The sequence below is a fragment of the Eschrichtius robustus genome, chromosome 17 (genome assembly GCF_028021215.1).
Source record: "Eschrichtius robustus isolate mEscRob2 chromosome 17, mEscRob2.pri, whole genome shotgun sequence".
Lineage (NCBI taxonomy): Eukaryota > Metazoa > Chordata > Mammalia > Artiodactyla > Eschrichtiidae > Eschrichtius > Eschrichtius robustus.
Genome location: NC_090840.1, coordinates 71,929,296 through 71,957,012, shown reverse-complemented (window position 1 = coordinate 71,957,012; position 27,717 = coordinate 71,929,296). Strand labels below are relative to the sequence as shown.

The following is a 27,717-nucleotide window of genomic DNA, read 5'->3' as shown; positions in this document are numbered from 1 at the left end:
CACAAACGCATTGTGCACGGAGATTAAAAGAAGCAATTAATATTCTCTCAATGCCTACTATATAAAACCTCACTTCCTGTGAGGGCACACGTAGTTAAGAACTCTACCTACATTATCACACTTAATCCTCACAATAGTCCCGTGAGGTATCATTATCCTCTTTTTACAAATAAGGAAACTGAAGATTCTAAGAGGACAGGTCACTAGCCCAATGTCACACAGTTAGGCAGTGGAGGAGCAAGGATGAAGCTATGTTTTCTGATTCCAACTGCAGTATTATTTCCACTACCCCAGTGAAACATCCTTTACATGTTCCATAAAATGCCACTTACTGACCATTTCACCGCCTTCTTCCACAGAGAGACTTCTTCCTCACTGCTTCTAAAAACTAATGATGAGCAAATCTGTAGTCTAAGCTGGCAAGAAGAAAAAAGTTCCTCAACATTGCCTGGCACATAGCAAGCACTAGAGAAATGTTAGCTAGGCTTACTATTATTATGGAAAGACTGACTATTCCATCTTTCAATATAACAGTTCCATATAACAATATTCTTTTCCTCAAGCAGTTCTTTAATACTAACAGAATCCCTCCCTATGCATGTCAAGTCAGTGTGAAGAGTCATCTTCATTCAGACTAAACTTTTACCTTTGGGAAATTTACAGTTAGATATGTATAAGATCATAAGCATATTTTATAACCAAGACCACAAAAAAACACTCTTTCTCCCAACTAAAACTACAATTCAAAGTGAATTCAACGAACTACATCTTTTTTTATATATATATTTTTTTTTTTTTTAAGATTTTTTTTTTTTTGATGTGGACCATTTTTAAAGTCTTTATTGAATTTGTTGCAATATTGCTTCTGTTTTATGTTTTGGTTTTTTGGCCCTGAGTCATGTGGGATCTTAGCTCCCCGACTAGGGATCGAACCTGCAGCCCCTGCATTGGAAGGCGAAGTCTTAACCACTGGACTGCCAGGGGAGTCCCACTACATCTGTCTTGAGGCATGGAGATGTCATGAAAAGAGCCTTGAATGACATATCAAAAAACCAAGATTTAATCTCACCTCTTAAGACTAAGCATGTGACCTGCACATGACCCTTAACCTTCCTGAGGCTCAGAGCCCATCATCCACCTTACCTAGCTTGGAAGGTTACTGTGATCATTAAAGAGGCTCAGTAGTTGTGGCGCAGGGGCTGAGTTGCTCCGCGGCATGTGGGATTTTCCTGGACCAGGGATCAAACCCGTGTCCCCTGCATTGGCAGATGGATTCTTAACCACTGCGCCACCAGGGAAGTCCCATCCTTTTTTTTTTTAAAGGGAAATTTGTGTCACATAATATAGGATTCTTTAAAATAGTGAAAATAGTGAAAATCCTTATGTGCTGTCCTCACCATATCAATTTAATTATTTCTTCTCTTCTTTATTTCATCTTAAAATAATCATTCAATTATCTTCTAATAGAAAATGATATTTTGGACTTCCCTGGTAGTCCAGCGGTTAAGAATCCGCCTGGCAATGCAGGGGACACGGGTTCGATTCCTGGTCCGGGAAGATCCTACATGCCGTGGAGCAACTAAGCCCACGTGCCACAGCTACTGAGCCCGCGTGCCGCAACTACTGAGCCCACGTGCTGCAACTACCGAGTCCGCATGCTGCAACTACTGAAGCCCCCATGCCTAGAGCCCGTGCTCCACAATGAGAGAAGCCACCGCAATGAGAAGCCTGTGCAGCACAACGAAGAGTAGCCCCCGCTCGCCGCAACTAGAGAAAGCCCGCGCACAGCAGCGAAGACCCAGCACAGCCCCCCAAAACTTAATTAATGAATTAATTTTAGAAAAAAGGAAATGATATTTAGAAAGACCAAGTCATTGTTACTTAAAATTGAAAACAGTAACCAGGAATAGTTTAATATGATTGCATCACGTGACACTTTTTTTTGGGGGGGGGCAGTATCACAACACATTCCTATTTATAATCTCATTTTATCTACAATTGCCCAGTGAGGTAGGTAGGGCAAATACCATTATTCCTCATTTTAGAAATGAGGAAGCTGAAGCACAGAAGTTTCCGTGACTTGTCCAAGGTCATAGCCTGGCAGAACAAGGATTAGAAGTCAGATCTTTATTTCCCAGCCCAACGCTCTTATCAATGAAACATGAACTGCTGAGAAAAGGGGAGAAGGAAGTGAAGGGGATTGTGATTTACTGAGATTTCTTGACTAATTTCGTCTGGCTTTGTGAATTTTCATTAATTTCCTTCTTCATTGTTGCCTGATGAGTTAGTCACTAAAACCATAAGATCAGAAAGTATAAATTGTTTTATATTATTTCCTCATTGTTACAGATAGATGTTCAAGTTTAAGTGTTTCATAATAAAGTGACTCAGAGACGAAGCAAGCCCAATCTACATTAGTCACTTGTTGAACTGTTACATGAGATTTCTGCAAAACTCTTGGGGCCGGGGCAGGGGTGGGGGCAGAAATAAGCATTTACCAAAAGGATGACTAAATTAAGGACAAAAGGTGAGTGTAAAACTTACACATTTTTTCCTTCCAGTTTAAGCTGTGGCATGAGAAAATAAACGCGAGGAAACAAAACACAAGTCACCTATTACCATTTATTCTGAATTTAGGAGGTTTAGAAGAGTTCACCAGTTTAAATCAGCATGTGGTGGACATTTTCGAGACAAGAGAAAGAAGTTAAAAGTTAACAGGACAGAACACTGAGCCTTTGCCTTTATATAGCACTTCTACCTCTCAAGTGCTTTCACATAGGTTATCTCATTTCTTAATCAAGAACTTGCTCTGTCATAGGTAGATGCAGATATTACTAGGTTCATTTTGCAAACGTGCTTAAGGTCAACACAGCTTTTCAGTAGATAGGTGTAGAAAAAAACACAATAATTAAACTGAACAGTAACACCAAACAATTTACTACGGTAATGGGATCATACACACTTTACCTTACAAAGCCAAAACATTTTCATTCCACATTCTGGCAGAGCAATACCATTACTATTATAGAAAATGTGGCATGACATATTCTAATTTCATCTATATTATTTATAGGTGCTTTAAGTAATACGTTAAGTATTTCCTCTAAGAAAAAATTGAGCATATGATATTTTTGCTTAGGCTTTTTAAAACACTGTGTAACTACACCTCATGAGCCATATTTAATTTCTGATTTTGTAAGAGGGATGCTCTGAATACACCCAGCATTTAGTCCATTTAGAGCTCTGATTTAGCATTTCATGTGGTTTTACTGGCTTCTGTGTCATGGTAGGGGCTAAAATAAACCTCAGGGTGACAGAGAGTAACCTGATGGGTGGAGAGGGTTTGCTCCTCACTACCAGTAACATTCCAAGAATCACAAATAGATGAGACAATTGGAAGGCATTGAAGCACGTGAGACCCCAGCGGGTCAGCCAAGGGGAAAGTAAAAAGCAAGCAAGTCAGGACGGCTGGAAATCAGTCACGTGATGCAATCATATTAAACTATTCCTGGTTACTGTTTTCAATTTTAAGTAACAATGACTTGGTCTTTCTAAATATCATTTCCTTTTTTCTAAAATTAATTCATTAATTAAGTTTTGGGGGGCTGTGCTGGGTCTTCGCTGCTGTGCGCGGGCTTTCTCTAGTTGCGGCGAGCGGGGGCTACTCTTCGTTGTGCTGCACAGGCTTCTCATTGCGGTGGCTTCTCTCATTGTGGAGCACGGGCTCTAGGCATGGGGGCTTCAGTAGTTGCAGCATGCGGACTCGGTAGTTGCAGCACGTGGGCTCAGTAGTTGCGGCACGCGGGCTCAGTAGCTGTGGCACGTGGGCTTAGTTGCTCCACGGCATGTAGGATCTTCCCGGACCAGGAATCGAACCCGTGTCCCCTGCATTGCCAGGCGGATTCTTAACCGCTGGACTACCAGGGAAGTCCAAAATATCATTTTCTATTAGAAGATAATTGAATGATTATTTTAAGATGAAATAAAGGAGAGAAGAAATAATTAAATTGATATGGTGAGGACAGCACATAAGGATTTTCACTATTTTAAAGAATCCTATATTATGTGACACAAATTTCCCTTTAAAAAAAAAAAAAGAGGATGGGACTTCCCTGGTGGCGCAGTGGTTAAGAATCCATCTGCCAATGCAGGGGACACGGGTTTGATCCCTGGTCCAGGAAAATCCCACATGCCGCGGAGCAACTCAGCCCCTGCGCCACAACTACTGAGCCTGTGCTCTAGGGCCCGCGAGCCACAACTACTGAAGCCCCCGCGCTTAGAGCCCGTGCTCCGCAACAAGAGAAGCCACCGCAATGAGAAGCCTGCGCACCGCCAGGAAGAGCAATCCCCGCTCGCCGCAGCTAGAGAAAGCCTGCACGCGCAGCAACGAAGACCCAATGCAGCCATAAATAAATAAATAAATAAATAAGGAAAAAAAAAAAAAAGCCCAAAAAGAAATGAAATTTCAGAAAGTTCAAGTGGTTAAAACATCAGGTTGGCCATGACACAAAAGAATGAAAGTCACTATTGCTAGAAGCTTGATGCTTTAAGGGAGAAACAGAATAAAAAGAAATCCTCACCATTCTCTCAATGACAGTTCACTGGGCACTGGCTCCACTTCAGAATGGAAGAGCTTTCCTTACCAGTACAACTGCAAACTCACACAGGGCTTGAAAAATTAAATCCATTTACAGTCTCTCCATTTATACACTTTCTTTTCTTTCATTTGTCAACGATTCATACAGATTACACATTTGAAACAGAGTTGACAACTTGCATATGATACATTTTTCTCTCCCAATATTTGTTCAAATGGGTGCTACTAATAAACAAATATTATTTAAAGATGGAAACGTAAGTGAAGAAATATTTCTCTCTGTGCACTTGGGTATATAATTATGCTACTTATTGAACTATCTTGTTTACATCTTTAAGTAATTTTTGTTTACTTTAGAAAACATCAGATGTTATTCGTGAATTACCAAAGTTTTCACTTAGTTGTCTGGTCCGTATCTCTAGTGTGGCTCCCCCTCCACTGCCATTAACTACCATATGTTAAAGGGAGCAATCTCTTTCTCATTGCTACAGACAGAAGTAGACTTATTGATCAGGGGACTTCACATCCAACTGGCCAAATGCCATGCATCTCACTGGCCTGCTCCCCCGTATTCTGCCCAATCCTTTCGGCTTACAACACTATGAGCACCAAGTTCCCCCCAACATCCCGCCCCCATTACCAGAAGACTCCTTCTAAGGAAAGAAGCCCTTCCTTCAACCTCTCAAGGACATAATCATCTCTGCCCTTTCCCAGTGGTTTCCTGCAGCCTACTCTACTCTCTAAATTTTAACTCAAATTTCCTCTTCAGATACTATTTAAATTTGATCAAAGGAAATGACTTCTCCTTTACAGAACTCTCTGGGCAACTTTATAAATGAGTCTTGACAGAACTGTTTTAGGTGCTTTCATGCTATCACTTTTCATCCTTTCCAGACCTCTCTGACCTATATTCTATCACCCCCACTTTAAGAAGAAATTGAGGCTCAGAGTTAGAGGGTAGAAAAGCCGGAATTTAAGCAAAGGCTCTTCTCCCTTACTCTGAATTTCTTAAGCATGTTTTTATTGTCTGTGTCAAACTATTTCACTGTTAGTACTATTTTGTAGCTATTTTATATACACATGTCAAGAGGCTTTTGTATCTTCATTAGACTAAGCATACTATTGGCACTAACTGAACAACTTAATTATGAGATTAATAAACAAGCAACTGCTTTCAACTCCACACTTTGCAAATGCATTCATTTTACAGTGAATCTTAACATTTGGTGATCCATTCCGTGGTTCAAACTATTTTCCCATCTCTCTTCTGCAGTTAGCCTACACTCTTTCACTGCCCATGAGCACCACTGCCAGATGGTGGGGGAAGGCCAACATCTCAAGATCTTTAATACTTATCAAGTACAGTGAAAAGTTTGACATGGAAGGAGGATCAAGTGATTATCTAAAATAAGGGTTTGATGCTACATACGGACTATGCCCAACGTCAGAAATAAGCAGGAGTTTGCCATATTAAAGAACATTCACATCATTTAAATAATTCAAGTGGGACTTCCCTGGCGGTCCAGTGGTTGAGACTCCGAGCTCCCACTGCAGGGGGTGTGGGTTCGATCCCTGGTCGGGGAACTAAGATCCCACGTGTCGCGTGGCACAGCCAAAAAAAAAAAAAAAAAAAAAAAATTCAAGGAGTTACCTGCCAGAATTGCCCGGTACCACTGAGGCCAAGGTGTTCAATAAGCATTGAGTGTTGTGCTGAACCAGGTCTTTCAAAGTCTGTATGCTTTTTTCTGTCCACACTGCTGCTGTGTCCTTTCTACCTAAACTATCCCCTCCTCTCTTCATTTCCTTGAAAACTTTTCCTTCTCTCCACTTTCCTGAACCAATACCCCACACGGGGGGTCTTGTTTGCTTCAAAGAGAGATAGCCAAGCAACCACTGAACGTTTTTAAAAACTTTTCCTTCCTCTCTTTCACTGTTGGAATAACACAGAGTCTTTTCAGAGGCCTGGCCCTTTCCCTGATCTTCTGCATAGAAACATCTTGTAGGTCCATTTCAGGTAGGGGGTTTGATATACTCCCCAGTTCCCTGGATGCCACAAAATCTCTACCACAAACTGCTGAATCCATCTTTTAGCCTCTACTGTAAGGTACGGGGATTGAGACTATAGAAGCACTTTCCAAACTGGGTTCTGTAGAGTGCCAGTGCTTCCCCCAAAGAGGTTTTCAAATAAGGTTAGGAAATTACTAAATATCCCTCCTTTGGAGAATCACAATGCATAAAAGCATATTAAAGGCTTTGGAGTCTTTAAGGAAATTCTTTTAATCAAGCACTCCCCAAACTTATTTGACCACAAAATCCTTTTTTCCTATTATACTTACTCACATCCTGATTAATTAGTATTACAGAGCAAACTTCTGAAAATGCTGCATTAGAGGCACATTAAGACCCAGTAGACTGTAAATGTTTTTATAATTATGAATAAAATCCAACACTTAGTACCTACAAAACACGAAGATGGATTTCTATAAACTACCCATGATAAGGAGTCTTAATATGGCACGAGACCAGAATGTTCACCTATTAGTAGCTACTTCACTTGGTAACCTAAGAGATTTATATCTGGATTCTTTTCTATAGAGACAACTCAATTAGTGAAATACTATATCCAGACTTAACTCTCTCTGTTAGCATTAGAAAAAATGCTACCAAACACAACCTTGATTTCGGAATAACTACAGAGGGAGTTCTAAAGGAACGGAATAGAAATTAATTACCAGTAATCACACATTCCAGGGCCAAGAGGCTGAAGAGTGAATACCTACGTGAACTTTTTTTCCCCTGGTTAATTTCCACATCTGGGCAATATTCCTAGAGATGAAAAGGCTTATATGTGGAGCATCTGTTAACTTTAACAGGAAAGGTGTTAAGAGACCACACACCATCATGGAGGGCGGGCAGTGGAGAAGAGGGGGACTCCGCAGTACTTTCCCACTTGGCTCCAAGAGATTCTCACTAATTCCACTGTCCTCTCTCACCTTCTTGCTATTCTGCTGACAACAGTCATTTCTCTCATGCTCAGGAATCTTCTGTCCTCAAATGTCATAATCCCAAACAAATTCACCCTCCTTCCTCTTTTGTCAATGATTCACAATGTGAGGTACATTCTTAGATGCAGTCAGAAGATGGTGATAGCCAATAAATCACATCCTCTGCCCTGGAACTTTCTTCCGATACTATAAATTTTTAGCTTTTTAAGTGAGAAATGCTCCCCAAAATCTGGTATAACTAAAATAGTTAACTCCCAACTTACAAGATAGCTCATAAGATTTCAAGTTAAAGCAGAAGATGTTAAGGTAACTTTAAAATAAGCTTTACAAAAGGCAAAGCTTACCAGCTGATGAAGGGTAAAGGGTGAAGAGGCATAGGGAAGTGATATATTAAAAACATTCTAAACTACTTGCATAATGTCAAGGCTGAGGTAAGCTATACCTTTGACCCACCTTGTTCTTTTATTATATCTAAGATTGTGTTGGTTTCAACAACTTATGTGACGTATATTTCCACTCTTCTAACTCTCAACATACTAGTTTTAAAATGCAGATTAAATGTTCAGGTTAGCTTAGCAAGTAAAAGTCACAGTACACAGGAGATATCCATGAACAGATTTATAAGAAACAACACAAGTAAACCAATCCAGCAACTAATTGCCCCTGTTAGGTTAAGAAGAAAAATATCCTCCCTCCCTACGCTTTTGGTAGGAACTGTTATAAAAAACTGATTTAAAAAACTGCAACAGGGACTTCCCTGGTGGCACAGTGGTTAAGAGTCCGCCTGCCAATGCAGGGGACACGGGTTCGAGCCCTGGTCCAGGAAGATCCCACATGCCGCGGAGCAACTAAGCCCGTGCACCACCACTACTGAGCCTGTGCTCTAGAGCCCGTGAGCCACAACTACTAAGCCTGCGTGCCACAACTACTGAAGCCCATGCGCCTAGAGCCCATGCTCTGCAACAAGAGAAGCCACCGCAATGAGAAGCCCACACACCGCAATGAAGAGTAGCCCCCGTTCACCGCAACTAGAGAAAGCCCGTGCAGCAACAAAGACCCAACGCAGCCAAAAATAAAAATAAATAAATAAATTTATTTAAAAAACACGCACACACACAAATATGTGGCAGCAATCTGATTTAAATGCTTTCAAATCTTAGATAATCTATAAGATGCATGTAGCCCAAAAAGAGTAGTAGAAGAAGGTGAAGAAAATACAACACTCTGGATTTTCCATAAAGTAACATGCTGAAGTAGCACCTACTAAAAGAACCATATACAGGTAAAATCTGACAATTCTTTTAAGATTTGAAGTTTGTTGCAGTAAAATTGCACAATTAAGTATCATGATAAAAAAAACGCAAAGTATAATGTGAATCCTAAGCTTCAGTTATTTTTGCTAAACTCTAGGCCTAGACTGCTCATCAAAAAGCACAGAAAATATATATTTTACCACTGACTGCTAATAATATCTGCAACTAATCTGAACCTGTTAGGCCATTTGTCATTTAGCTTCAGGGGACCCATCCTTTCTCACTATGAGAATTAACACTATAAAAAAGTTGCGAAGACCACCCCAACAATAGTGGTGGACCCTTTATCATCTCTTATTTGAAAAAACACATACCTGAGAATAGATTTGAGGATTCCTCGAATTAAGCTGGTGCCCACCCTCTGGAATCTGAAGCCCACGATGGACTCCACGTATAGTTTAAAACCATCACATAAATCCAGAACCAGAAATACACGGTACACAGTATTACCACTGTTTATTCAATACATGATAAAGAGTCTCACTTCAAGAGGGATAACCCATTTGACCAGTGAAATGGCTTTAGAAGCAGAATATTGGTAATGAAATTATTCTTAAATCAACTACTGCCATAACTTGCTTTACTAAGCACAGTTCCTGGCACATGGTAGCCGCTCACATCTATGGATGAATGAATCCTCGACCAACCTTAGGTAGGTTACTCAACTACTCTACTCTATAGACTTTAAACTTTCTATGTATAAAAGTCGGCTTTCTCTGGCTTAATTTTCTCAAATTAAGTCTTTGGATTGATCAAGGCACTCTGAAACTGATGAAAAAAAAAAAAAAGATGCTTCCATTTCATGCAAAAGTCACATAGACAGGGAAGTTATATATCACGATCCCCATGTTGAGGCTCATTTGACTTTCATCTTAGATTCAATTAGATTCAATATCACTTCATCAGGAAGGAGTCCCGTAACCACCAACCTACTCCCCCCGCCAGCAGAAATGCCCCGAGTTATTAACTCCTTGAAAACTTTATTTTCCCTTTGTAGTACACAGCACAACAATCATTAAATAACATCTGTATTGTTCTTTGTTAAATGTTTGTCTCCATCTCTAGGCTTCAGACATTCTGAAGGTGAGATCATATGGGCTTTGCTGATTGACCTCCTCTTTCTTGCACCTAGAAGTATATGGCACACGGATGTTTAGAAAATATTTGTTCAGTGAATGTTTGAGAGCAAAAAGCCAGCCAATTGTGCCCCTTCAAGATACTCAAATAATAAAAGCTTAGAAATCAAGGAAGGGAACGTTAGGTCATCAAAAGCTAATGTTCAGAACATCACTCTGTTCTCAACATGAAACTGAGAGAAGTTTTTCCTCAGCAGTAACAGCAATAAAAGAAGTAAGTGTATCATAGCATATCTATGTGCCATTTTATAGCTTTCAAAACACTTTCATCACGTGTGGTCTCATGACTGAAAGTCTCCAAAGAGTTCATACAGACTTTCTGTTTACGGTTCTACATGCTTTAAAGAGTTGTGACAGGTATATAACACATTTATCCTGAAAGTTTTTATAAATAACTTATAGACTGTCTGGGAATTTTTTTCTTCCCCCTTAGGTGCTCACTGCATAATATTCCCTCTACAAAACAGCTGGGACAAAGTCCCATTTTTTTTTTTTTTTTAAGTTTCAGAGCACTGAAATAAATACTGATTCCAAATAAAGTCTTCAGACATTGTAGAAAATAGCAGCTCTATTTTCTTAAAGGACAAAGAAAGGCAATCTGAGAGCTTCTGTTGGACGCCAAAGGGACTTCCCGGGGATTGTTGGTAAATTGAACCACACCTAAGGTTCCAAAGTAAACTTCTAAAACCTTTTCAGCGGTGTATAACCTTCAGAATTCTGTGAAGGTGAGAGCAGGAGCGAGATCTTTATTTAAATGATAAACTTTAATGCTCTTTGATGATGAAAAAAAATTTTTTAACTTTCTATGACTATATGAAAATTCATAAACAGGAAGACCACGGGGTGGATGAGAATCTTGGCAAATGACATAGGAATGGAAGTACTGCAGCTCTTAAAAATCTATGACAGAGCAGAAGTGAAATGAGACTCAACAGGGGTTCCTACTTTCTGTATTCTTTCCTAATAATCTGACTTGAAACAATTTCTTTGTTTTAGAGATCATAAACACCTCATACTGTAAACTTTACCAGCTTATATCTAATCCTATATGATTCCTGAACTCCAGAGGAGGACAGGTCAAAGCCAATAAAAGTTTTATTTCAAAGCCCCGAAATAAAGTGAGCAAAGTACTTGTTAAGAAAGATCCCGTTCCACCTTCCTCAGGAGTATGTTTGGAAATCTGGGTTTGTAATAACATAATATCTTTATCGCCATCAAATTTTATGAATGTCAAAGTGTTTGATACACAATATCTAATCTGATTCACATAATAATCTTGTGAAATAGGCAGGCCAAGAATCTTATAGATGAAGAACACGAGATTCCAAGAGGTGAAGTTTCTTGACCCAGGATCATAACTTAGAAAATGGAAGCACCAGGGTTGGAAGAATTTCTGATCCCTAGACCATTGTTATTTCTATAGCATAGAACAGCTATACCATTCTGGCCTCTCTGAATCGGCTGTTCATTCTCTACTCCTCATCAAAACAGGCAATAAGATAGCAATGTCCAGAAATGTCCATACTATGTAAAGACTACATAGTATATAAAGAGAGTAAAATATTCCCCTTAAAATAATGGTCATATCCCCACTATGTCCCTATATGGTTTTAGGTTTTAGAAATCTTATTAAACTATGATTTGCTATTCTTGGTCTCATATCAAGCTTATACAGAGAGCACAACTTTGCATGAGAAAAAAACACAATAAACATGTGTTCTCTTACTAAAGACCAGGGACCTTCCCGACAAGCATTAGAATCACTAAATCCAAGTTACTCCATAGTCTAGCATAAGGTTAGGGCTGAAAAGCTGGATAAAACTCCAACTATATTCTTTCCTGATTAGTAGGGTGGGTGTAATGGGATGAGGCCTCAGGATGAAAGAAATGCTATTAACTACTGAATGTGCGTGAGGGTGAGGGTTGCTTTTTCTTTTCTTTTTTTATGAGTGACTCAGTTTTTTGAAGGGGGAAAAGTCCAATTCTTCACGTAAAAATACCTTACGTATCTGTGAATCCTAGGGTTTAATAGAAAAAAAAAAATCCACATTAAGTTCTTCAACTTCCAAAATCTGTTTTCTTATCTATAATGTACATTGTGCTGTTATATTTGCAAAACATCAAGGTTAAAGATAGGAAAGCCTATCAAATAACCTCCATAGAATGTAAGGGTCAAGGCAGGATTGATCTATACAATAAGCCTAACTCTGATCTTTGGTAACGAACACACTTTATTCTATAAAGTCAGCCTCGTTCTTTTAAGGCAGTGGTTTCCAACCTTGGATACATAACAGAATGGGTTTTTAAAAAATACTGGTGCCCCAATCCTTCTCCAGATCAATGAAATCAGAATCTCTTTAGTGTAGGGTAGGGACCGGCTGGTTCTAGGGGTCAGCTGGAGTTGAAAACCTCTGGTCTAAGTGCTTTGCTATCTAGTTTAAAGAATCTAACATGACATCATTTTCATATTTTCCTATGGAAGGAATACTCACAGTCCCAAGACAGTCACAATGGTTAGAAACACCAGAATTGTACAAGTTGAATGAGTGTATTACTTGGATATAAGCAGACATTCTTAAGTTAGTCACAAATGCTACACTTAATAAATATTAACCATTAAAAAAAAAAAAAAACCAGAAAAAAAATTTTAAAGAAAGAAAAAAAACAGAAAAACTGCATATAACCATGAACATATATACTCATTTAACTATAGCTTAAGTATTAAACCATATTCAAAAATTTATCTCCCACTGAATAGTAGCCACTCTTGTAAAACATTTTATTTTTGGAATTTTCCCATAGATATAAGTAAGAAAAAGCAAATAAAGAAACCAGAAGTACAAGACATCCTATTACACAGGTATATGAAATCAGTTCAAAGGGGAGTTTCCACTGCTCAGAGGACAAAGCACTTCTCAGAAACATTACTGCAATCATACTGCTCATTTCTTGCTCAACACAGTACTGCTGAAAAGGATGTTGCTATGTTCCCACCTTAACTGCCTTATGTGTTGTTTCTGTGACATGCTGGAGCCAACAAAGACAAGTTTGGCTTCTGGAAAAACCAAAAGGCCACGCTTCTTTATTTGTAACCTTGCTCTAAAACCTCTCCCTATTACCTGATTCTATGAATTTTGCAATAGCTGTATATTAGTTAAAGCTGGAGAATGAGTAACTAAACCTGGTCTAAATTGTATGCTTAAGCAAATATAACAATAAAAACAAGTCCTACGCAATTTGTAGCATTTTATAAAAAACTACTCACATTTGAAGGAGGCTTGGACTAAAAAATTCGAGACCAAAAAATGCAAGGAAATCTAAAACAGATTTAATATCCTAATTAAACCTAGGTGACCTATCCGGGAAAATATTTAAGATTCCTATTCTATGAACTTCCTGATTAAGAAGAGATTAATAGCTACTACAGTAAGGATAAGAAATTATTAAAGGTTAGAAAAGAATTTTGATTTGTGTTTCTAAGTCAGTGAGCTGTAACCAAATATAACCAGGTGAGTGGTATAAACTTACATGTTTTATTGTAGATTGAACAGCCTTTAAATAATGGTTTAGTTCCCGATCCATCATTGCAAATTCAACCATTGCCTTATCCATACTGTATTCACTACTCACTTCAGCTGAAAAAGAAAGGAAAGCAGTGATCATTTTCCATTTAAAATGCCGTATTTGGAAAAAGCTGTACCAACATAATTTATCAGTCAATGGTCTATCTAAATGATTTTGTAAAGGTATTGCATATTTTTAAAAATGCCTTCAATATATGCCTGCTTCATTCAAAATTCGAAGAAGACGCCCAGTAGAAAAAGTCTCAAAGGTGGAAATGTAGACTCAGACTCAGGAGTTCCAGGCTGTGCCACCTACCTGGACAATCTTAAGTCAACCACTATACTTTTCTCAGCCTCAGTTCCCTCATCCATTAAAGCAGCCCACTTATATATCTGCACATGAACCTCGTAGTATTGTTAAAGATCAAATAAGGAAGATTTCCACTTCTAGTAACGGTAGGTTGGGTTATGTGGACCAATCCTCCTACTGAAGACAACTAAAATGACTGGAGGGCTTCCCTGGTGGCTCAGTGGTTAAGAATCCGCCTGCCAATGCAGGGGACACGGGTTCGGGACCTAGTCGGGGAAGATCCCACATACCGCAGAGCAACTAAGCCCGTGCGCCACGACTACTGAGCCTGCGCTCTAGAGCCTGTGAGCCACAACTACTGAGCCCACGTGCCACAACTACTGAAGCCCGTGCACCTAGAGCCCGTGCTCCGCAACAAGAGAAGCCACCGCAATGAGAAGCCGGCACACCGCAGTGAAGAGCAGCCCCCCGCTCACCGCAACTAGAGAAAGCCCGCACGCAGCAACTAAGACCCAACACAGCCAGAAATAAATGAATAAATAAATTTATAAAAATAAATAAATAAGTAAAATGATTGGATAAAATAGGAAAAAGAGTAATCTCCTTAATCACAAGATAGTAAGAAACAACCAGGGCAAAATTAGGGAAAACCAAAAAAGAGAAGCTGAACGCAGGACATCAAAGTTGCATACCCTCCCCCAGTAAGCTGGGTCCCCACTCGTCAGAATAAAGATGAACCGGAAGTAATCCCACTCTGCTCCTCCAGGCTGCAGGGAGGTTGGCCTTGGCCACTGAGCAGAACAAAGGGAAGAGAGAGAGAGAAAACAAACATGTTTCTGAAAAACTATATCAGCAAGCCACAGCCTGGGTTTGCAGCCTGGGTTCCCCTCACCTGAGTGGTGCTGGGAACCTGAGCTCTGATGTTGGTGGGAGGTGGTCTCACAATGAAAGTACCCACACGTACTCCCCTCTGGAAAAGACACTTTTACCTGAGGCCTCAAATAACCCTACAAATGATTGTTAAGGATAATGAGTAGATTACAGGGGAAAAAAAATAAAAATAAAAACAAAACAAAAAACCTTACAAGGAAAAACACAAGAAAACAAGCCAAAAAGAGTAAAAATCAGCAGAAACAGATCCCCAAATGTTTCAGGTATCAGTCAGAGCATGAAACAACTATACTTACTATATTTAAAAATTAAAAGACCCTCAGGGAACAGGAGACTATAGAAAGCGACTAGTAGATTGGAAAAGCAAGATAATATTCTTCAAAATGTTTTTAAACTTTTTTTTTTTAAGCTCTAGACACAATTTAATAATAGATCAGGAAAAGATAGAGAACACAGGATAATAAAAACGTTAACATTAAAAAAGCTGAAAGAAATGAAAATAAAACTGGAGTCCTTAAATCATATTTGGGGATGCACACACTCAAAGACTCTTCATTCAAATAACTTAGCTCAGACAAATGGCAGTATTTCTTGTCTACTCTGAAGAACAATACAACAGTTCATCTCTAAGTCATGAAATAATATAAAACCCACTTACATTTGGCTTTTAAAAAATGATTTTCCTGGACTTCTAAATTATGCTTTAGTTTTACAATAGTCAATTATAAGCACACTCCATAAAATATCTTCTGGGTTAACACGCTTCTGGTAGACTATCTCTTGGCTTGTAACACCCAGACTTCACAGAATATACATATACCTCAATATAAGCTTTTTTTTTTTTTTTTTTTTTGAGGAGTGGGAAGGGGCAGTGTTTATATAAGAAAAATTTGTATTTATATTCCCCAAATTAAATACATTTTTAACAAAGCGGTATATGAGAAAGGTCTCAAGTCATATTCCATATAATATTGTTAGACTGTTTGAAAATGTCCAAACATCAATGAAAGAGACATGTTGCTTAGCTGTTGCTGGTACCAACGTGTATCTATTGCCATATATACAACAACTGTTTGTTAAAAATCCTATTAATTGCTTGATGATCAGGTAGAGAATTTTAAACAATTTATATCATAATAATGATGGGTTGTGACTTACACAGGCATTTTACTGTATATAGTTACATTTCAGTAAATTGGTTAGGGGTTTGGGGTTGGCCTGTAATTTAATTTTTTCCCATTTAAAATAATGAAAAAAAGAAAATTAAAAAAAAAAAGTAGAAAGAAAGAAAAATAGGTCCCTGGTTTCACACAAGCCTTATCTAGTTAAAGGAAATGATGACGTGTGTGTGTGTTTTTTTTTCCTTTTCTTAGTGGAATCAGTATATTTTATGTGTAATGGATTCTGATACTGGGACCATTGAAAAAGTGGGTCAAGCTGGTAACCTGAGCAAAGACTAAGAGCATAAACTGCTTTTTCAAAAGTACAATAATTAGTGGCAACTTCAACCTAAATAGAAACTCACTGAAGGATGTATCAGCGGCAAAAGTCTTTGAAGTATGAGAAATAAAAATTTGTCAGGGGCTTAAATCAGTAGGAATTGACATAATGTTGGCAACCTCCCTCTGGAATTAAATGAGTTAATTTTTTAAAGCACTTAGAAATACGCCTTCGACATTAAAGTTTTCAAAGTAAGCAGGATGAGGGTTCTCATTATCAAGGTCCCAGAGACAACAGCAAGACTTGAACCAGGTAACAATTTTAAATACAAGGCCAAGGAGACCTTCCCTGCAAAGGAGAACGTGAGCGATGGCTGTCAGTATTTGATGGCATGAAGCCTAAGGGAAGTGCCTGAGGAGGCCAACTGTGGACATGCAGCCTCAGCTAAGGCTCCAGGGCCCAAGAATGTTGGGACAAGCTAAAGAACCTAAGTGATGAATAGTGCGGCCTGAGGCGACAAAGGGAAAACACCAGAGGAGAGCAGGAAGCTACTCCCGAGAAGAACTGAGAGCCACACCGCACCGCACCACACCTGGAAGTGATGCTCAGTCAGATAACTTCAGGCTCAAGCCAGTGTTTTCATCTGCTGGGGAAAAGGGCTTGGAGAGATTAGAGATGGAAGACAAGAGACTCCCACAATGGCATCTGGAAGAGAGGTCATGAGAACATCCATATCAAGCAGTCGTTAACCCCTGTCTCCCTTATTATTACAATAAAGCCTCTTTCTAAGTATGTTATTTGTGTTCATGTTTCAGAAATACCAGGCAAAGGAAGGCACAGGGAATGTGTCCTGTTCCACTAAAGAACTGAGGTGGGGAAAGAGCATAGTGTTGCATCAAAGAGGCTAAATAAAGCCCTGAGGAACTCAGGAGGAAAAGAGGATAAACACCTAAAACAGGGAGTTGTCTGTTGACTAAAAAGTGGCTGGGGCGCTGGGGAGGTGCAGAGAGACTGACCAGCTAGACGTTCCCTGCTCCTTCACTCCACAGTATATAACCCCACTACCAAAATTCTCCCACTCTCACAGGGAAAGCCCTTCCTAAAAATCCATACCAACCAAATCCTACACACCCTTCAAGGGCTGAGCTCAGGCCCTACCTGCTTTTAAACTCTGCCAGCCTAGAAGGATCTCACTTAATTTATCTTAACAACTATACTTGATACTTTGGCACTTTGAACCATAAACAATCTTGTTCTCTTATATGAATTTGTCTCATTTTTCCAAACAGACTTTAATCCATTTGAGGGCAAGAATGATGGATCCAACAAAGAACTATACCAACTCTTCCTTCAATATTCTTATATGGCCATCATATAATAAATTTGAAAATTAAACTTTCACCAAACTAAAAATTGTCCTGCCTCTGATATTCAATTGAATTAAAATGTAAAGAAGACATGTAATATAAACTTATTTGCTTATTCTATTTTCAGTGTGATTTTTCCACAGGAAAAAGGTTGGCACCAGCGCTGAGTGGTGGTGGGGGGGAGATTACAAAAATGATGTTAAAATTCACAGAATGACAATCTCAGAGAGGCAAATATTACTGTAGCACACCTCTGCAAGCCAAAAAGTAACTTCAATGATAAAATATATATACATAATAATAATAGCTGTACCTAACAATTAGTAAGCACTTTATTATGAGCCAAGACTACTTAGCATACCGTGTTTACATTAAACCTCACAGCAGCATTAAGAGAAAGGTAGTTTTAGCTCCACTTTATATATGAGAAAACCGAAACACCAAGCAGTTGAAGTAACCTGCTCAAGGACACAACGGTAGTGAGTGGCTGAGCTAGGCCTCCAACTCAGACCTTCTAGCTGCAAAGTATGTATACTAGCCTCCTGCGCTAAAAGGTGCTTCAACGTGAGAAGGACCAGCACCTCCAACTCCTCCATGGATATCCAGGGAACAAACCCTTGGGGTGGGGGGGACGACTGGGGGGGAAAGTCATGGCCCTGAGCTTCATCTCAGCTCCTGGTGGTCTGTTCCAAGTAGGACACTGGCCAACGCCACTCAAATGCGATCGGGCCCAGTCCGGGAAAAGCTTTCCCAAATTCCTTAGTAGAGGAAAGCGATAACAAAAAGAAAATGATCTTCCCCTTTTAGAAGATTGCTAAGTTTTTTTTTGTTTTTTTTTTTTTTTAAAGATTTATTGATTAATTGATTGATTGATTGATTGCTATGTTGGGTCTTCGTTTCTGTGCTAGGGCTTTCTATAGTTGCGGCAAGCAGGGGCCACTCTTCATTGCGGTGCGCGGGCCTCTCACTATCATGGCCTCTCTTGTTGCGGAGCACAGGCTCCAGATGCGCAGGCTCAGTAGTTGTGGCTCACGGGCCTAGTTGCTCCGCGGCATGTGGGATCCTCCCAGACCAGGGCGCGAACCCGTGTCCCCTGCATTAGCAGGCAGATTCTCAACCACTGCGCCACCGGGGAAGCCCCGATTGCTAAGTTTTAACATTGGTGAAGAGAGTGATCTTTCCCATCAGCAAGGCTAATTGGAGGGGCTATAAAAGTAACCAAGTCACCCACTGAATGCAATGCTAGGAGAATAACTAAGTCAGCTCTAGCAGCTGTTAAGTCAACCTGTACCAGGCCAAGAGCACCAGCAACAACAGAGATGGAAGTAGCAGCCACGCAAGGGCAGCAGCAGAGAACTGTTTCAGGGCAAGGGAAGAGCCCTGGACGGCTTCACACGCAGAGGTACTTCTGAGTGGAGCCCAGAGTCAAAACCATTTCTACTATCCGTGTCTTTGACTGTCCTCCCCTGGCCAAGCGGGGTCTGAGAGTCTAGGAATATTCTTGTTTCTTCAATGTGCCATTCAATGAGCATTAATTTATTACAATCAACCCTTGTTTGTGTTAATCAAATGAACCGAAGTGATACACTTGAACATTCATTTACAAGCCAATAAGTATGTGGGGAGGTCTCCTGGGGAGAGCTCGGAGACTCAGTGAGACCGGTGTGACACATCTGGCACTCTGATTAAGAAACTGCTCCAAGAAGTTAGTTCAATAACTAGCTGAAATACGTCCCCCTAACCCCTGCCCCAGCAAATTAAGTCCTGTAATTATGCTATCTAGGCAGCCACGCTAATCATTAGACATGTCATCTGTTATTCAATGTCAGAACGCACTAACAGCAATATTAGAACTATTACTATTCTTTCATTTTGAAGTGCTGAATAAGGCATTAAAGGTACCTGTTATATAAAGAACATTAAGCAGAAATGGGTGATTTAGTGTTGCAATCAAATTCAACTTAAAATTCATGAGACTTCAATGAGAGGAAGATAATGGCTGAGGCAGGAACACGTACGAAAGCAAAACAATTATATGGAAACTAGCAATCAATGCGGGTTGTCTCAAAAGTGAAAGACTGGGGCAAAATGAGGGAGAAGAGAGAGGGCTGAGAGAGGAGAGGAAGGGAGGAGACTAGCTATTTTTACAGATGTAGGCAGACTCAGGTGAGACAAATTTCAGGTCCCCTGTGGCTAAACAAGGTATCAATAGGTAGTTAAGCCTTTAACAATATGGTAATTCTTATGTAGCACAGTTCAGACTCATGAGAGTTTATCCAGGGTGAGTTCCAAGATTGTCTAGTGTCTATTCCCACCTTATTTGCTCCACATAATGCCACTTTCTTGGCCACTAGTTAAAAAATGGGGATAAAGAAGATTCTTTATCTTGGCTTCCCCAAGTCCAGATGGGCATGGTCAACAGACCAGTCAAGCTTTCCTTCCATACCAGCAACCAGTTCAGCAAGAATGGAAGATAACTGATGCCACTAAGAGATGCAGCTTCTTGACCAACTATTCTAAGGCCCCTCCCAAGCCACAGCTGTCCTAAGGAGCAGCCTAAGCCATGCACTGGAGAGAAATAAATTCTCTTCCCTGAGGCCTAGCCCTAAGGTTTGGGAAGCACAGCTGAAGCAGGTCCGGGAGCACACAGGACCCAGAGCCAAATAAGTTCCCTCAACGTCCTTCAAGTCTTCAGTAGAACTGCCTTCAGTGAAACAAACATGAAGATGAAGACATCTACCCTCCTCCTTCCCCTAGCATGTCCATCCCAGCTTTATCTCTAGGCTCCCTCTCTACACTACTGGATGTCTTTTTCCTTTGCTCTGCTGTTGCCTATGATTTCAGCCACAGGGTCCTTTTCCAGAATTCTCCCTAAGCTCCAGAACAGGACCAGATGCTTCATGCCTTCTTGGTCCATAAGACCTCTTTACCTTTACAACGAGGACACGTGTGCAGGTGTATGTGTTCAGGCGGCACACCCTCAAGACAAATTTCACCTACTTATCCTCTCCAACTTTCTGTCCCTGATTCAACTGCAGTTTTGCCCATGGTCAAGTTGTTTCCTGAAATTTTGTCCTAACCAAACAAAAACCGCAGAAGCAGGTGTTTTTTATTCTACAAAGTCATGTATAGGCATGTCTGAACAGGAACAATACCAATTATATATAGCTGAATAAATTCAACACCATGCATTTTATTAGTAATATACCAAACCTTTCAGACAAAGCAGTCATTTAGTGTTCTTCAGGGGTTGTGACTCCAATTCCACATGAATCACACACTCAGAAGGATCTGATAAATTCTCAGTGCCATAAAGTACATGTGTCCGTTTTGGAAAGGAGGAAGGAAGGAGAGGAGGCCAGAAATCGCCTGATTTATGTTTTAAATTTCCTAGAATAGGTGGCACACAGGGAGATTTTTACTTTCTGAAACAGGGAATAAGTATTTCCTAAACTCTTCAAATTAAAACTTGATTCTTCTATATTTTGTAAGCAAGAAATTTCTTCTTTTTGGATGAACTCAAATAAATGGCAGTATAAACCATATTGCCTCTCCCTCCCTCTGTGGAAAAAAACCCCTTCTTCTTTTAAAATATAGCTCCAACTATCTCAAGCAACATATATTACACACACACCTTCCTCTATAAGTGGGTGTGTGTATGTTTTTCCTGGCAGCCTAGTATTAAGCAATCATTATATATTCATCAGAAGTCAAATTTAATGACTTATTCACTGCTTGAGCAATATTTAAAAGAAACTTGCTTACTTCTCACTACTCTGTACTTTAGTCACCATTATTCCTCCACACAGATATTAGTGTGGTAAAATTAAAATTGAATCCACATTACATAACTGCCTCCCACCAGAAACAGTAGTGAAGAGTGTAACAGTTTATGACACAAACTAGGAAGCAACTGGCTCTTTTATAAGCTCAGTGAATATGGGGGAAATCTTTGTGAAATATTGACCTTTATAATCATCTTTACCCCCCTATACAATTTTCTTATCATAGTCATACAGAAGAGGGAAGTTGTATAATACAGTAACTCAAAAAGCCAGCTCTGGAGTCCATTTACATTCAAATCTAGGTTATGTTACTTGCTAGCTGCGTAGTCTTTGGCACGTAACCTTGAGTCTCAGTTTCCTCTTCTGTATAATGGGTGCAATAACAGTATCTAACTCACAACATGACTAAGTGAGAAAATGTAGCTAAAATGATCAGCACAGGGCCTGGGCCACAGTATGCACTGACAAAATATTATCTGCCATTATAATTATTACAGAATGGATAACTACTCTGCAAATGTAGTTAGTCTAAATGCTGAAAGCACTTTGCCCTTAGAACCAAAAAGAATCAAGTGAAGATCATCTCTTTAACTCTCTCAGCTGTTTCTACTAACTAGAGACCAAAGGATGAAGTTAAACTCACAAGACTGCAACGCTCTATGAGAAGCTTTGTCAACAATCCACTATCCTACCCACCCACACACTACTGTCCATAAACTCACTTACCTAGCAAATGCTTACTGAGCACTTACTACAGGCCAGGCAGAGGGGAAAATGCTTAGAAGCAAGAAGGAGCAGCTAAGCCTGCCCACAGAAGGTTTAACAGGTTTAACAAGTGAGGGGGTGAATGTGTCTGGAAGGGTAGCGTGCATCAGATGTTTACTGGCTTGTGCAGAGTCTAAATAAATGCCCTCGGTCCTCTCCACCTAGGCTGATTTACAGTTTAAACGGTCAAACAAAAACCCTGGGGATGAACAGAGAAGGCATAGATTAAATCTTCACTGAACACTGACTACGTGCCAGGCACTATGAACACACTACTCATCCTTTGTCACAACAGTGTGAAGTCGGTATTAGTAAACATCATTTCAAGATAAGGAAACCGATGCTCACTAGGGCTAAATCATTTGTCCCAAGTCACATGGTTAATAAATGGTAGTCTTAGGAACTGCCCTCAGGTCTGCCCTGAAGCATGGAAGGCATGTGCAGTAGTGTCTGAACTACTGCATAGAAATAAGTAAAACGCACTTCATGCAAAAGTCATGGAGTAATGAATAATCGGTTCTCTGGCTAAAGAAATTCTCCTAAATATTACCTTCTTTTAAGAGTGAGAGAAAGTGAAGGAGAGACTGACTGACTGACTTAAATAATTCTACCCCAAAGCAATGGAGACCATCTTTCATTATATAGATAGATATTTCCTTAGAATGTGTAGTTAATATTCTATAAACCACCATGGTAAAGGTATAACTCAAAATATTGATTGAAGTAAATTCTATGAAGAATTAAACTTAGAACTCAATCTCTGGATACAATCTAGTCTCTACCAGTCACCAAAAGCACTACGAATCTCAGGCTATGGGCATGTATCATTGTAAAACATATCCACAGACCTCTTTTGGCTAGCTATTATAAGCCCCTTGGATCTTCAAGGTCATGTCTGTCTTTTACATGATTTAAATCCTTTTTCTATACCTTTCCTGTCCATTTGTTCCTATCTAATCCCTGGCAGACGGGAAAGAAACAGTGAATTCAAGGCAGCAAGCAGTATTTACAGCAGCATCCCAGCCAACATATTTAATTTCAATGACAACCATTTCTCTCTGGTTTTCAAATCCTTGACTATGCCCAAGTTTTAGTTACAGTGGGAGGGCTGAAGGCCCAGGAGGCTTAAGAAACAAAGCCTGGCTTTGACTTCTGGTTCAACATCAAAGCTCTGGCATGAATTTATGGCAGCAAAGACCAAAGGAAGTGAGGCTTAAACCTCATGTGAACACTGAACACATTAAATGAGAATGTAGGTAAAGCACCCAACAGGATGTCTTAAACATAGTGGACCCTGAATAAAAGAAGGCTATTTTACTGTTAACTATGTGTACTTTGCAATATTCCCCAATACAAACCTTCTATTTCACTTAAGCTAGTATCTATTAAAAAAAATAAAAAACAAAAAAACACAGTGGGGCAAGAAAAAGACAAACTGCCCAATGAAAAACTTAGCAAAGAGATATAAGCGTAAATTCTCTGAAAAGCTTATTCAAATGGTCCAGTATCTATTGAATTATGGAGTCATCGAGTCACCTCACTTTTGCAAAGTAATAGAGCATATAGTTAAGAAAGTAATTAAGCACATGGTTGAAAAATTCAAACAGAACAATAATGTGGTGTCTCCAATCCCCAAATTCTCTCCCTAGAGACAATCATTGTCATGAGGTGCTTGGGAATGCAATCCCATGGAAATATTCTACGTATAAGGCATCCTCTCTTAAAAAGGTCTACAGAAATTAAGATACTTACAGAAGCAGAGAAATAAGAAACTTAAAATGGCCATACTTGGAGAAAGACAAATCTCACAATGCCTGACATTGAAAATCATATCAGTATTCTCCCTGTGCCCTAGTCACCAGTAAATGTGCCTGAATAGAAAGCACCATGAGTGGCTGCTTCAGTTTAGTGTCAAAATAGCCATTCTAAAACAACATAAAGGCAAACAAAAACTTCTGGGAAAAGAACACAAACATATTAAATGCAAGGAAAGAGTAATGCTAAACAAAGAATACAATATGAGTGTTAATGGGGGAACTTCCATTCACTCATTGAACAAATACCTACGAAACACAGATCATGTGCCTGGCGCTGTGTTGGGTGCCCTGGAGAGAGCAGTGAACAAGATAAACACTGTATCTTCCCTCAAGGAACTCTTACAAATTTCCACTCTACACAAAAATTTCTAAAAAGCCCCGATATAACTATGTGGCCTTTGTTTGGCTCTTGGTATTATGGGAAAGCTTATTCCTCTGCTGAGCAGTTCTAATTATTAGAGTTGGTCCAAAGAGAGAGCTGATTCAGGGCCTCCCTAGAATAATTCTAGGCAATGACAACAATAAATCTGAATTGCTCTTTCACACATATTCACTCATTTACACCTCATAACCTCCGTGTAGTTATTTTACTTTCTGTTTTATACGGTTGAGGAAATTGAGGCTCAGAGAAGTTAAGTGATGCCACTGAAGTCATGCCTCAATGTCAGTAGGACTTGAACCCCCGCCCTCAACTCCAGAGCTACAGAAGAGCCACCTGCTGGGCCACACCGAGTCAACTTTTCCAGCTCACAGCCCTTCAAAGATATGAAGGACTATTGAAGGTGGCTATTAAACATCTCCTACTCTGCGAGTCTTTGCTTCATCAGAATAATGATCATCAAGTTCCTTCAAGTTCCTGCCTTCATTTAAACATGCTTCATGTACCAGTGTCCCTTTTTAAAGATGGATTCCAGAACAAAAAAAACAATAATTACAGCCACAGGCTAACCAATTAAGACTATGATAATACTATTATTACATGTGTACCACTCTGATCCTGGGTTGACCTTGTCAGTTAAAAACAAAACAAAACAAAACAAAAAACTCAACAGGAACTGCTATTAAGCCAGACCTCTCCCTTCCTATATTAGTACCACTGAATTTTTCAATTTAAGATTCAAAACTTAAGATTGTCAAATTTCATGTTTCTGAAAGCTGTTACTCCATTTTATTCAGGAGGCGGAGGTCTTTCTGAATTTCAAAATGTCATCTAAATATCAGGTAGCCTCCCCTATTTTCTGTGATCCATAAATTTGACAACCTTACCTTAGTTTTTTTTCCAAGAAGTTAAATAAAATAATAGCTAACATTTACTGAGCATTTACTATGTGTCAGACATTATGCTAAGCAATTTACATGCATCATTTCATTCAATCCTTGCAATAACTGTGGCTAAGACACTGTCATTCCTTTGATGGAAGAAAAAAATGGGCTCAGAGAGGTTAAGTACCTTGAAGCAACATCATACAAATAACAAGCTGCAGAGGGAAGATGCAAATCAGGGTCGATTAAATAACAGAGTCCATTCCCCTAACTGCAGTTATCATCAGTAATCATCATCCTTTTGGCATAACCCATTTCCATGTCATAAGACTTTGCCGAATGCCTTCCTAAGATCTATGCAGAAAGCATCCCTACTGTATCAGGGCAGTCGCTCTGGTCAAAAACAAACAAACAAACAAAACCAAACAACAACAACAAAACAGGGGATGGGGGAGTGGAGAGAAACTAGGATGATCAAGAACAAAACCATCAAGTAAGTTCATAAAATGAGATGGCTACTCAAAATAAGGTTAATGAATAGCAACTACCTTAGACCAGCATATCACCGTACTCATTTCAAATAAATTTAAACCAAGAAAAAAATTACAAATGGGGTCAGCCTACTTCAAAATAGAAAGTTAATTAAGGAACACTTTAATTAAACAGAAATTAAGTCCTCAAAAACTATAAATTTAAGTTCAAGGAGATATGATAAGAAGTTTATTAGATCATAAGACCTATGGTGACAGGGACTGTCATCTCTGTCATTTACCTAACGGTCTAAATGAGAAGTATTTTGTTCTGAGAAACATTTCTTTAAGAGTGGAAGGGCCACAATCACAAAAGGAGGGAACTGTATTCCACATTCCTATCTGTTGGAGGATAATTTCTATGTTAATTACTTTGGGGAAGTAACATATATCTGATTTCATGAAAACAATGGCAAATCAATCTTAAATCACTGACAGCTCCAGAAATAAGTCTATCATAATTTACTACAAGCATTATAGTAACTGTCCCATCTAATCAGCGTTTTTCCTTATGTTTGTACCTCCGCGTAGTACAAGATCCTGAAAAGATGTCTCAGAGATTTTATAAGGTCATTCTTATTTTTCTCATTACTTATCTCATCATTTCTAAGATGTTTTATTTTCACTTTGCCTGACTTAAATCAGTAGTGACTCCAAATACTGTTTCTGTCTTGCCTTCTTTAAAAGCCTACAGATGTAGAGAACAAACGTATGGACCCCAAGGGGGGAAAGTGGCGGGAGTGGTGGTGGTGGGATGAATTGGGAGATTGGGATTGGCATGTATACACTGATGTGTATAAAATGGATAACTAATAAGAACCTGCTGTATAAAAAATAAATAAAATTCAAGAGTTCAAAAAAAAGCCTCTTTATCAAAGAAATAATAATCTATAAACACCTAAACTGACTAGAAATGACTCAGAGAACTCTTTGCTGGATGAAGTAAACTACTTCTGTAATGGGAAGTATCTCCCACTAATGTATCGGTTTCTGGATGACAATTACAGTGAACTGCAAAGTAAGAAATAAAGAACTATTAATATTAAATGAGTAACTAAGTGGCTCTGGAACACTGCAGTAGTATTTATAAAATGGGAGGGTCCAATCAATCACATCCCACATACAGGCACTCAGTCTCTGCATCCAAACACAAATAAACCATATACAAGACCTAATCCCTGAAGTCATCTTGACTCCTCTCTTTAGCACATAATACATTTAACTAGTTCCCTGGTTCGACCAATTCTGCCTGCTCAAGTCAACTATTATCTCCTTTCCAACTACAGCTGCCTTAATTTCAATCTTTATTGTTTCTTTCTCATATTATTGGTTTGCTTCCTTAATGATTTCCTTTTCCAATATCTTTTCCCCTCTAATCCTTTTCCCATGTTGTTAAATTCTCAAGTACAAGTGACGTTACTCTTGTTTATCAAAAGTCTACCATAGTATTTCCACTTCTGGCCAAGACAGAATAATGGGAACCAAGTTTATTCTCCTGCCTGAAACACCCAAAAAATTCAAAATAAAAATAAATGAAAAGTGGTTTGCAAGACAACAGACTTATGCAAGGAAGAAGGAAGGAGAGTGATTGGAACCATATGAGGTGAGACCTATAATTGGCCCATCTTACTATCTTGAGGGAGTTTCCAGGCTGCAGGGCACACAATATCAATCAAAATCTCAGCAGACCTTTTTGTAGAAATTGACAAACTAATTCTAAAATCTATATGGAAATGCAAAGGACCTAGAATAGCCAAAAGAACCTTGAAAACGACAAAGTTGGAGGACTAACACTATCCAATTTCCAGACTTGTTATAAAGCTTTAGTAATCCAGATAGCATGGTACTGGGATAAAGATAGACCAATAGAATAAAACAAAGTCCAGAAATACAAACATACAACATATATGGACAACTGATCTGACAAAGAAGCAA

The 27,717-nt window shown here is 39.2% G+C and overlaps 1 protein-coding gene across 2 annotated transcripts in view; it reads right to left on the bottom strand.

Moving 5' to 3' along the window:
- NSMCE2 (NSE2 (MMS21) homolog, SMC5-SMC6 complex SUMO ligase) overlaps positions 1-27,717 on the bottom strand; it is a 220,131-nt gene that overhangs the window by 159,804 nt on the left and 32,610 nt on the right. For both annotated transcript variants that reach the window (XM_068525445.1, XM_068525444.1), the window contains exon 3: positions 13,580-13,686. In XM_068525445.1, the coding sequence (XP_068381546.1) occupies positions 13,580-13,686 (107 nt within the window). The remainder of the gene's footprint in view (positions 1-13,579; positions 13,687-27,717) is intronic.